At 43.4% G+C, this 12987-nt stretch overlaps 1 protein-coding gene and 1 pseudogene across 4 annotated transcripts in view; one reads left to right on the top strand and one right to left on the bottom strand.

The window, feature by feature from the left end:
• phaf1 (phagosome assembly factor 1) overlaps positions 1 to 12772 on the top strand; it is a 99147-nt gene extending 86375 nt beyond the window's left edge. For all 4 annotated transcript variants that reach the window (XM_085991150.1, XM_085991152.1, XM_085991149.1 and 1 more), the window contains 4 exons: positions 4634 to 4686; positions 6712 to 6770; positions 7268 to 7340; positions 11098 to 12772. In XM_085991150.1, coding sequence (XP_085847276.1) covers positions 4634 to 4686; positions 6712 to 6770; positions 7268 to 7340; positions 11098 to 11187 — 275 coding nt within the window. In that variant the 3' untranslated portion in view covers positions 11188 to 12772. The remainder of the gene's footprint in view (positions 1 to 4633; positions 4687 to 6711; positions 6771 to 7267; positions 7341 to 11097) is intronic.
• On the bottom strand, positions 9552 to 11020 carry LOC147116305 (uncharacterized; annotated as a pseudogene).
• Positions 12773 to 12987: the final 215 nt, after the last annotated feature.

The following is a 12987-nucleotide window of genomic DNA, read 5'->3' as shown; positions in this document are numbered from 1 at the left end:
AGGGAGTGACTGATGCATGAGGCCAGAGTTGGAGGAATCCAGAGGTCTCGGGAGGGTTATGGGGTGTGATGGGGAGAGGCGAGGCCAATGAGGGATTTGAACACCAGAATGAGAATTTTAAATTCAAAGATGTTGGTGGACCGGGAGCCAATGTAGGGGGGGTGGGGTGGGGGGGGGGGGGTGGTGGGGGGGGCGGCGGGGGAGTGATGGGTGAGCAGGACTTGGTACAGGTTAGGATACAGGCAACAGAGTTTTGGATGAACTCAAGTTTATGGAGGGTGGAAAATGAGGTTCCAACCAGGAGATCATTAGAATACTCGAGTCTAGAGGTGACAACAGCATGGATGAGGGTTTCAGCAGCAGATGAAACATAGGAATTACTAAATGAAAAAAGACCACGGTCCATCTAATTTGTCTTCTACCATCCTGATAGTTGCATAATACAATAATAATGGAGTTGTTGACTAATCGTGGTATCAATCTCTATCCATTAGTCTACAACAGACCCAGATGGGCTGATGCATGGCTGGAGGCAGATGTTACGGAGGTGGAAGTAGACGGTCTTCGTGATGGGGAGGATAGGGGGCTGAAAGCTAAGTTCAGGATCAAATAGGATGCCGAGGTTATGAACCGCTTGGGACCGTGGCCGTGAGATGGGGATGGAATCAGTGATGGAGCAGTGGTGGGGGTGGGTGCAAAGACAACTGCACGCCACACTGTTGCTGCATTTGTGATCCTTGGACTAATGTAATCCTCTAAATAGCTGTTGGTTTTAATCCACAAGAAATCCAGATCACAGATCGACAAATGGTGCTACACTCCGACAAGTCCTTCTCCCCCCCCCCCCCCCCCCCCAACCCCCACAGCCACATGTGCTAAGTCACTGGTTTTAATAGTACCTGCTGCTGGTTAATTACATCGTTGTCATATAGAGGAGACCCCCGCTTGTGTGTCTAATGCAACAAATTTCATTTGTGGTGGTTTCTTCTGGAATTTGTTTTCCAGGATAGAGATCTGATGTATAACTATTGTATAAATTAACTTTTTTTTAAGGGTTTGTGACATTTGATGTATTTTACCCTGTCCCTTGCAGTGGACACAGGTCTTTCTGATTTGGTTAAAACAAACATTTGAGGTCTGCCTGTCCTTGAAATTGTATTGAACCAGGACATCTCAGGGACAGGTTCATTGGAAGTTGGCAGGGGTAGGAATCTGTCTATTGGGAGTTTTTCACATTCCATTGAAATCTAAAGTTCTAAGCATTCTAATAATTAAAGCTGCCTAATTGGAGCACAGTCCGACTACATCTCTGTTCCTATGTTGCCATACCCGATTTTAAATAGCTGCCCAGCAATTATTGGCCAGTGGCACAGTACCACGCAGTTTCTTGGCCCAATAATGTTGGTTTTCTTTTTATAACCGTCTTGGGCAGGTGCTAATTATCATTTACATCTGAAGGTGGCAGCCTGGCGGTGCTGAGAGCAGGAAATCCTGCTCATGTTTGAATTTAGCTTTGACAATTCTTCCCAGAACAAACTCATCAGTATAACCCACTGCTGACATGCAGATGTGGAACTCCATTCTTGAAGTAGTACATAGTTGCAGGCCAGTAATAAAAAAGACATTGGCGCAGCATAACCCCAGCTGTTAACTGAGGATATTGGAGCAAGATGCCCAATCAAAATCTCCATTTTTGTTACATAACTGTGACACTACAGTTCAAATATCTGCAGTTGTTACCATGATTTCCTTGTGATGCCTGGACTTGTGCACTGCACAGATTTTTGCAAATGGTAGTTTTTTGAAGTCTGTGTTTCACTGGCAAAGGAGGCAGATATAGGACTTGTACGAGGCCCCTTGGGTCGGAGCGATCATATGATAGAATTCTTCATTAAGATGGAGAATGAAGTAGTTGACTCAGACTAGGGTCCTGAATTTAAATAAAGGAACCTACGATGGTATGAGGCGCGAGTTGGGTAGGATTGATTGGGGAATGTCACTCAAAGGGTTGACTGTGGATAGGCAATGGCAAACATTCAAAGACCGCATGGATGAACTACAGAATTTGTTCATCCCAGTTTGGCATAAAAATAAAACAAAAAAGGTGACTCAACCGTGGCTAACGAGGGAAATTAGGGATAGCATAAGATCCAAGGGGAGGACATATAAATTGGCCAGAAAAAGCAGTAAACCTGAGGATTGGGAGCAGTTTAGGATTTAACAAAGGAGGACAAAGGGATTAATTAAGAAGGGGAAAATAGAGTATGAGAGTAAACTTGCAGGGAACATAAAAACTGACTGTAAAAGCTTTTACAGATATGTGAAGAGAAAAAGATTGGTGAAGTCAAACGTAGATCCCTTGCAGTCAGAATCAGGGGAATTTATAATGGGGAACAAAGAAATGGCGGACCAATTAAATACATATTTTGGTTCTGTCTTCACAAAGGAGGACACAAATAACCTCCCAGAGATGTCAGGGAACATAGGGTCTAATGAAAGGGAGGAACTGAAAGAATTCAGTATTTGTAGGGAAATGGTGTTAGGGAAATTGATGGGATTGAAGGCCGATAAATCCCCAGGGCCTGATAATCTACATCCTAGGGTACTTAAGGAAGTGGCCCTAGAAATAGTAGATGCATTGCTGATCATCTTCCAACATTCGATGGCATCTGGAACAGTACCCATGGATTGGAGGGTAGCTAATGTTACCCCACTATTCAAAAAAGGTGGTAGAGAGAAAACGGGGAATTATAGACTGGTAAGCCTGACATCGGTAGTGGGGAAAATGCTAGAGTCCATTATAAAAGATGTAATAGAGCACTTGGAGAACAGTGACAGGATAGGACAAAGTCAACATGGATTTACAAAAGGTAAATTGTGCTTGACTAATCTACTGGAATTTTTTGAGGATGTAACTGGTAAAATAGATAAGGGAGAACCAGTGGATGTGGTGTATTTGGACTTTCAGAAGGCTTTCGATAAGGTCCCGCATAAGAGATTAGCGTGTAAAGTTAAGGCACATGGGATTGGGGGCAAGGTATTGACTTGGATAGAGAACTGGTTGGCAGACAGAAAGCAAAGAGTTGGAATAAATGGGTCTTTTTCCAAGTGGCAGGCAGTGACTAGTGGGGTACCACAGGGATCGGTCCTTGGACCCCAGCTATTCACAATATATATTAATGATCTAGACAAGGGAACTAGATGTAATATTTCCAAGTTTGCAGACGACACAAAGCTGGGTGGGCGTGTGTGCTCTGAGGAGGATGCTGAGAAACTCCAGGATGATTTGGACAGGTTGGGTGATTGGGCAGAAGCATGGCAGATGCAATATAACGTGGATAAATGCGAGATTATCCACTTTGGTGTCAAACAGGAAGGCAGATTATTATCTGAATGGCAATAGATTGGGAGAAGGGGAAGTGCAACGAGACCTGGGTGTCCTTGTGCACCAGTCGCTGAAGGTAAGCATGCAGGTGCAGCAGGCGGTTAAGAAGGCATATGGTATGTTGGCCTTCGTAGCGAGAGGGTTTGAGTACAGGAGCAAGGATGTCTTGCTGCAGTTGTACAGGGCCTTGGTGAGACCACACCTTGAGTATTGTGTGCAGTTTTGGTCGCCTTATCTGAGGAAGGATGTTCTTGCCATGTAAGGAGCTCAGCAAAGATTCACCAGACTGATACCTGGGATGGCAGGAATGACGTATGAGGAGAGATTGGGTCGATTGGGCTTATACTCGCTGGAGTTTAGAAGAATGAGAGGGGATCACATTGAAACTTATAAAATTCTGACAGGACTGGACAGACTAGATGCAGGAAGGATGTTTCCGATGATCGGGGAGTCCAGAACCAGGGATCACAGTCTAAGGATAAGGGGTAAGCCATTTAGGACAGAAATGAGGAGGAATTTCTTCACCCAGAGAGTGGTGAACCTGTGGAATTCTCTACCACAGAAGGCAGTAGAGGCCAATTCATTAAATATATTCAAGAAGGGGTTGGATATATTTCTTAAGGCTAAAGGGATCAAGGGATATGGGGAGAAAGCAGGGACAGGGTACTGAATTTTGGATGACCAGCCATGATCGCATTGAATGGCGGAGCAGGCTCGATGGGCCGAATGGCCTACTCCTGCTCTTCTGTGTTTCTATGACAAAGCAAGTTGCCTATCTTTTATAGGAGAAATTTGACTTTTGACCTTTACATCTTCGAGATTTGCCACCTTGGGTCTCATACTCAACAAATAGACCATCAAGCTGACATTTACTAAGGCTTCGCGTAGTCAGTCGTGATTGATGGCCTGTGTTGTCCGTAAGTGAGATTGGAAGGATTCACTGACTTTAATGTTTGTTATTCGACTTCTTGTCACTAGCACAACGAGAAGGGATCCTGATTACCACTAACTTTAATGCAGTTTAGTGTTTAATCGCTTTGTGTATTTTTGGGGGGTAAACATAGATGGTACTTCTATTTTGCAGCTGAACATAGTGGTGTCAGAAGCAGTCTCACATCCCTGCAGATTTCCACTGCTCAAGACTTACTGAAGTTGAATGACTTCAGACTGGCTGTAGGCTGGGTGGTAATCGCAATGTTTTCTTTTGCTAATTCTCCTTCTTACTGATGGCTTTGGTTTTACCAACAGACGGCAGTGCTGATGCACACACACGAGCGTGTACTGTAACCACATACAGCAAGGTGAGGCATCAAAAGTACAACTACTGAACAATTTGTCACACCCCATCACTTGCAGACGCACTCTCCTGCATTCCACTGTTATCTGGGCAATACTCATTAGTCTGTCTGCCTGTCTCTTGTTTCACGTAAATGTTATTGTTTTTACCTGTGATATTTATAGATTAATTCTTGTCCTCATTGCACTGCACAAGTGCACTGCGCTGATTGGATGAATGGGAGACAAAAATGTTAGTTCTGTATATAACTAGGAAAATGACTTGGAGGCAAACTAGTACAAGCCTGTTTTAAGAGCAGATCCCATAGGTGTTTTTCAAGCTTTTGTGTGTGGGGACCCTCCTTCAAATATTTGACACACACCTGTGCGAACTTCCGAAAGACCATGTCAGCTACCCAAAAGAAAACTGCTCTCATTGCAGAAAATGTTTGAGTAAAGCAACAGGAATCATGTGCTAGTTAGTCAGCAGATATAGAAAAACGTGAAAAATGACAGTCAGAAAATTGATAACCTTGGTGAGCCTCTTTCAGATATCACAGGGATCCCAGTTTGAAAAACTATGGATTTACAACTCCAGGGCATTGTCAAATTCATTGCAGACTGATGAGATCAAAGTCTGCGGGCTTCCAGACTCCGATGTGGAACCAGCTCAGGCAGTTACATCTCGGTACCTAGTGGGTGTAAATTTCTCAGCATAAAATTGCCCATAATTCAGCTGGGGGTCCATAAAGATGGCCTGTTTGAGAAATCAAAATGCCATACTGGTGTAGGGAGTTGGGGAATATGATTGAGACAACATAATGACGTTTACACCACATTTCACTTACGTTGCATCTCCTGGAAGTAGCTGCTGAGCCAGGGCAGATAGTGGCAGCTTTACCTTGAATCCAGCTCTTGCTATAACTGGTTTGGGAGTGCTCAGTAGAGACACTGAGCAAAAAGTGGCAGTCTTCCATGCCCCAACACACATGCATTGCCTTGAGTACATACTTTGTCGCAGTTTTTCACACTCTCCTACCACCACCATTTAAAAAAAATAACCTTTACAGCCCCGTTTCACATTCTACATAAGCTACACCTGCAACCTCTACCACCAGAAGGACAAAGGGAGTACTATCATCACCAAGATCCTCTCCAAGTCACATACCATCCCGACTTGGAAATATATCACCGATTCTTCATCGTCACTGGGTCAAATCCTGGAATTCCCTACCAAACAGCACTTTGGGAGTACCTTCAAACCATAGACTGCAGCGACACAAGAAGGCGGCTCACCGCCATCTTCTCGAGAGCAAATACGGTTGAGCAATAAATGCCAGCGATGCCCACATCCTGAGAATTTTTTTTTTTAAATGAGGATTAATTCTTGTCAAAGTAACCCTGTTTCTTTGAAAGCTTCTGCTCACCTTAGACTTCTAAGGGCCACATTTTCCATCATTCCCTCACATAAGAGTTGCAGTTTGTCTGGTTCTTGGTTTTTTCCTCTCCCAGCAACCATTTTGAGCTTGTTGAAGAAAGTCCTCCATTGATGCCTTGTGTTTTCCTTGTTTTATTGTATGTGGGCAGGACGTGCAGCAAATGTTGGGCAATGGTTGTGAGGGAGGGCGAGACGCAGTCGGAGGTGGTAGCGGATATGTTTTTTGCCAAGTTGTGAAGCTCATCAGACAAGGAGGCTCATTTGCTAGTCACATTTGTTTGGAATTGGATTGTATTTAATTTTTAATTGGGTTACTTTGTTTCTCTTTCCCCTGTCCAACTCCAATTTCCTAATCTGAATGAAGTATAAATTTAGTATGAGGCTGTTTGAGCCAGCCTCGCTCAGCCTCTGACCACTAAAATCAACGCTGCCTAAAATCATTGGCAAAATGAGAAGCTGAAAGTTGGGGTGTGGTATTCTAACCTGGAAGCTTAACCCTTTCTATGCCATGGCCTGGCTGGAGCTGTGATGTTGCTTTATTAAGTAAACCTGCATGGTCTTTATAGACCTCCCAATGTTGATCGGCACTGATACCTGTCTTACAATTTTTCAGTGGGATGCGATTCAGGAGTTGCTTGGACACCCCATGGAGAAGCCAGTGGTCCTTCATAGGTACAGTATGAGCATCTGAGCGTGAAGTGTACCAATAAGAGGGTAGTGGTGGGGTCTGTGAGGAATAGCAGTAAGCAACACAAGAACTGAGGAAACAAAATTAAAATGCATGTGGAGTTTCTTACTAAGCCTGACTTGTTGCTTATTTTGCAAAAAAAAAAAGTCTAGAATTAAAAGTGTAGCTTAAAATCAGATATTGCACATGGGCACTGTAAAGTGGGCAACATCCCACGAAACTTTGCTTGGTCTAGCAATACTTCTGAGTTGCACAGTGTTTAAATCTAAAATTATTTGCAAATAGAGTTCAGCATAGTTGGGTTAATGCACTTTCATAAAGCAAAGATGCATGAATTTTTAAACTGTATGGGGAAGTGAGCTTTAAGGGGGTCCAGCCCATTATTATGGGGGGAGGGGGCTCCATGCTGGATGGTGTGGAGTCGGTTCTCCATCTTTGTGTTCTATTAACTAACCTTGCTTTTATTTCTTTCCTGGTGCAGATCGTCTTCAGCAAACAACACAAACCCTTTCGGATCAACTTTCTGCTTCGGACTGCAGCGCATGATCTTTGAGGTATGATAAATTGGTCTCGGCATGTTGGGCTTGGGGAGGGGGGAAATTGGCCCTGTTTCTCTTTCCTGTGACCTTTTCTGGGGTGTGCAGTGTGGATATTGTGTGCAGACAGGATGAGGCTCAGCAGTGACGATCCTTGCAGCCAGATAGCCTACCAGCACTTGTCATCAAGACCATAATAATGGCCACTTAAGTCAGATACCAGAGGGCAACTAGCACTCATGTTATTATGTTCTTATGTATCGTCTCATAAGAAATAGGAGCAGGAGTACGAACATAAGAAATAGGGGCCTCCGCCACTTTCCCGCCCGCTCCCCATAACCCTCGATTCCCCTGTAGCTCCAATCTATCTATCTCCGCCTTGAATATGTTCAGTGACTCCGCCTCCACAGCTCTCTGGGGTAGAGAATTCCAAAGATTCACAACCCTGTGAGAAGAAATTCCCCCTCATCTCTGTTTTAAATGAGTGACCCCTTATCCTGAAACGATGCCCTCTAGTTCTAGATTCCCCCATGAGGGGAAACATCCTCTCAGCATCTACCCTGTCAAGCTCCCTCAGAATCTTATGTTTCAATAAGATTACCTCTCATTCTTCTAAACTCCAATGAGTATCGGCCCATCCTGCTCAACCTTTCTTCATAAGACAACCCCTTCATCTCAGGAATTAACCTAGTGAACCTTCTCTGAACTGCCTCCAATGCAAGTATATCCCTCCTTAAATAAGGAGACCAAAACTATGCAGTACTCCAGGTGTGGTCTCACCAACAGTTGTAGCAAGACTTCCCTACTTTTATACTCCATCCCCCTTGCAATAAAGGCCAACGTTCCATTTGCCTTCCTAATTACTTGCTGTACCTGCATGCCAACTTTTTGTGTTTCATTTACGAGGACCCCCAGATCCCTCTGTACTGCAGCATTTTGTAGTCTCTCTCCATTTAAGTAATAATTGGCTTTTTTATTCTTCCTACCAAAGTGGATAACCTCACTTTTTCCCACATTATACTCCATCTGACAAATTTTTGCCCACTCACTTAACCTATCTATATCCCTTTGCAGACTCTGTGTCCTCCTCACAACTTGCTTTCCCACCTATCTTTGTATCATCGGCAAATGTGGCTGCAGTACACACTGTCCCTTCATCCAAGTTATTAATATAGATTGTAAATAGTTGAGGCCCCAGCACTGATCCCTGTGGCACCCCACTAGTTACAGTTTGCCAACCTGAAAATGCCCCATTTATCCCGACTTTGTTTTGTGTTAGCATGGATAGAGGATTGGTTAACTAATATATTACCCCCAACCCCGTGAGCTCTTATCTTGTGCAGTAACCTTTTATGTGACACCTTATCCAATGCCTCCTGGAAATCCAAATACACTACATCTACTGATTCCTTTTATACACCCTGCTCATTACATCCTCAAAGAACTCTAGTAAATTTGTCAAACACAATTTCCCTTTCATTAAAACCATGTTGACTCTGCTTGACTATTATGATTTTCTAAATGTCCTGCTATTATTTCCTTTAATAATGGATTCCAGCATTTTCCCAATGACACATGTTAGGCTAACTGGCCTATAGTTTCCTGCTTTCTGCCTCCCTCATTTCTTGAATAGGGGCGTTACATTTGCGGTTTTCCAATCCACTGGGACCTCTCCAGAATCCAGGGAATTTTGGTAGATTACAACCAACGCATCCACTATCTTTGCAGCCACTTCTTTTAAGACCCCAGGATGTAGGCCATCAGGTCCAGGGGACTTGTCAGCCTTTAGTCCCAATAGTTTGCCTCGTACATTTTCTCTAGTGATAGTCATTGTTTTAAGTTCCTCCCTCCCTGTAGCCCCTTGATTATCAATTATTATTGGGATGCTTTTAGTGTCTTCTACCATGAAGACCGATACAAAATATTTGTTCAAAGTCTCCGCCATTTCCCTGTTTCCCATTATTAATTCCCCAGCCTCATCCTCTAAGGGACCAATGTTTACTTTAGCTACCCTCTTCCTATTTATATACCTGTAGAAGCTCTTACTGTTTTAATATATTTTTTGCTAGTTTACTTTCATAATCTATCGTCTCCCTCTTTTTTTAGTTATCCTCTATTGGTTTCTAGAAATTTCCCAATTCTCTGGCCTACCACTAATCTTCGCAACATTGTATGCCTTTTCTTTCAATTTGATACCATCCTTAACTTTCTTAGTTAGCCTCGGATGGTTCATCCTTCTCGTAGTGTCTTTCTCACTGGAATAAACCTCTGCTGAGAGTTATGAAGTTTCTTCTTAAATGTCTGCCACTGCTTATCTACCGTCTTACCCTTTAATCTATTTTCCCAGTCCACTTTAGCCAACTCTGTCTTCATACCTTTGTAATTGCCTTTATTTAAGTTTAGGACACTAGTTTCAGACCCAAGTTTCTCATCCTCAAACTGAATTTGAAAATCTATCATGCTAGGATCACTCTTCCCTAGAGGATCCTTTACTATGAGATCATTAATTAATCCTGTCTCATTACACATTACCAGATCTAAAATAGCCACCTTCCTGGTTGGCTCCACAATGTATTCTTCTAAGAAACCATTCCGAATACATTCTATGAACTCGTCTTCAAGGCTACCCATGCCAATTTGATTTGTCCATTCTATATAAAGATTAAAATCGCCCATGATTATCGCAGTGCCTTTCTTACAAACCCCTATTATTTCTTGATTTATACTCTGTCCTACAGTGTAGCTACTGTTAGGGGTCCTATAGACTACTCCCACCAGTGACTTCTTTCCCTTATTATTTCTTCTCTCCACCCAAACTGATTCTACAGCTTGATTTTCTGAGCCAATACCATTTCTCACCACTGCATTGATCTTGTCCTTTATTAATAGAGCTACCCCACCTCCTTTTCTTTTCTGCCTATCCTTCCGAAATGCCAAATACCCCTGAATATTCAGTTCTCAGCCTTGGTCACCTTGCAACCATGTCTCTGTAAAGGCCATCAGATCATACCCATTTATTTCTATTTATGCCATCAACTCATCTATCTTGTTACGAATGCTGCGTGCATTCAGATAAAGAGCCTTTAATTTTGTCTTTAGCATTTTTCCCTACTCTGACTCTCTTTGCTGGTGCACGCTTATGTTCGTACGCTCTCTCCTCACACTCTGGTTATCATTACCCCTATCGCTACCCTGCACTATTGCCTTCTCCTTTCTCTTTGACTTTCTAAATTCCCCTTCACCTGAACCCTCGCACTCACTATTTAGTTTAAAGCTCTATCTACCGCCCTAGTTATTCGATTCGCCAGGGCACTGGTCCCAGCATGGTTCAAGTGAAGCCCGTCCCAACGGAACAGCTCCCTCTTTCCCCAGTACTGGTGCCAGTGCCCCATGAATTGAAACCCATTTCTCCCACACCAGTCTTTGAGCCACGCATTCAACTCTCTGATCTTATTGACCCTATGTCAATTTGCTCGTGGCTCAGGTAGTAATCCAGAGATGATTACCTTTGGTTCTGCTTTTCAATTTGGCCCCTAGCTGCACATACTCCCTCAGCAGAACTTCTTTCTTAGTCCTACATATGCCAGCCCATAGAGGAGAAAATAGCAAGGGGAAACCAGATTGTGTGTGTGCATATTTGTGTCTATACACCTGCAAGTACACACACTTTTGTTTGCTATATATGTGTGTATGTACATGTATGTATAAATATATATATATATTTTTTTTTAATAAAGTGTTTGAGATAACCAAATGCTTCTGTCTCCTTTCGCAGGTCATGCAGAACAATCACATAGCATCGGTAACACTTTATGGCCCTCCCAGGCCCAGCAGCCAATCTCGAACCACAGAGCTGACCCAGTGAGCCTCAATCTCATTTGAACCAACTAGGACGCTACCGGTTTAGTACAGTGTGCCTTGATTTGCTGCCACCATTGTACAGAACAGCACGATCCGATCCATGCCGTGCCCTTGGCCTCATCTGAATAGGGGAGGGGTTCCGGTTTGTCACTGACCTCATCGCTGGTGATGGCCCCTGGCGACGGGGTGTGCAGCTCTATGCTTGCATTATGCCAGTTTCTCTCCTCCATTGTACAGCACAGGCTGGCTGGGCTCTGCCCTATCTTGAGTCTGTAGAGGATGAGCAGGCAGGCAATGGAGCTGCAGACACAAGAAGCACAAGTTGTATGAGCCTCGTATGGGCAGTGTTTCAGGTTTCTGTTAATAGGTGTTACTGTAGTGGTGTGGTACTCCATACACTCATTTCTGTGTCCCAGCAGAGACAGAAATTTGTCCGAGTTCAGGCACAGCCTATCTCTGTAGCTTAGATAGTAGCATGTTTTTATAGAAATGGTTATATCATTTGCACTACATACACTTTAATTACTTGATTAATGTGTTTAATCCACTGAGGAGTGTCAGGGTATAGTGCCAGCTAATCGGGTGAGACTGGGCTGTGGAGAGGAGTCCAGTCCATGCACACAGCCGGTCCCGCTGCTCGGTGGGGGGAGGGGGGTGGGGAAATGGAGAGTGGTGATTTATTCACTTCACCGCACTATATTGGGTTGAAATGCAATCCTCTCTGCCATGTCTTGAATTGCATGTTATTAATTTGATGCCAAAGACATATCTTCAATGCGCTTAGTTTCCTCGTGTCTCAGCGCTATTTCACATGACGGAAATGCACACCCCCAGCAACGTGCTGGCCATTGGCCGATTTTTGTCAGTCCACAGGAGATTGCACACTGCACGCGCTCAGTGTGGCGACTCCTGCTCTTTGCAGTATTCTCGAGAGCTCTGTTCATTCATAGGAAGATGTGAAGGTACTCTGGCTGTTCTCTCGTCAAAATAGTGAGTGCTTAGTGCTTTTCTTTTTTTATTAACTAAATCTCTTAGCTGTGACTCATTTTTACATCACATTGTAGCAACTTGTAATAAATAGACAAATTTTGTGTGTTTACACTGTGTGTACAAATCTGTAAATAATGCATTTTGTAATTTTAACAATGTACAGGGAGTGCCTGTATAGTTTAATGCTGAACAATGAGAAGGATGTATTTTGAATTGTAATCAATGTTTTGACTCTGGACCAGTAGCAGGGATGTGTGATGTGTGTTGTGGTGATACTTCGCATTGTCTTCCTGTAAACTGTGAGATTCCAGACTGTTGTACCCAACACATGTGGATGTTGTTTAAAGACTATGTTACAGTTTACTTTCGAAGCTGAAGCTGTTCTCTTGTAGCTGTTGATTCTTAACTAAACTCGCTTAGTTTAGTGCTGTTTCCTGTGCTTTTTGCTTACCATGGGAACTATTTGTGCCTCTTCATTCATTTTTCTTTCTGCACAATCCTGACTTTTTAATTACAAAAAGGAAAAAAAGAATATGCACATTAAGAGCATGTATTCTACAACACAAATAAAACAGACTCCAGTTCGCTGTTTGTGACAATTTGAGTTGACTGGTTCTTTTTGGAATGTGTAGGAGGTGTGGGGAATGGCCGCCCTCTCATTTAGCAGAGCTTACACACTTGGATACCACTTCTTTGAGGTGTTGGTTGTCTGTACAAAGGCTGTTTTGAGTGGGGATCCATCTTGCCCCACCCTGGTCACCGATCCATTCCTGGATGGTAGGGAAGCTCACCAGAACAATCACATCACCACCCT

The sequence above is a fragment of the Somniosus microcephalus genome, chromosome 6, assembly GCF_052327205.1.
Source record: "Somniosus microcephalus isolate GS21.2 chromosome 6, FLI_Smic_1.0, whole genome shotgun sequence".
Lineage (NCBI taxonomy): Eukaryota > Metazoa > Chordata > Chondrichthyes > Squaliformes > Somniosidae > Somniosus > Somniosus microcephalus.
The sequence above is the reverse complement of the archived record's forward strand: the minus strand, read 5'-3'. Positions and strand labels throughout refer to the sequence as shown.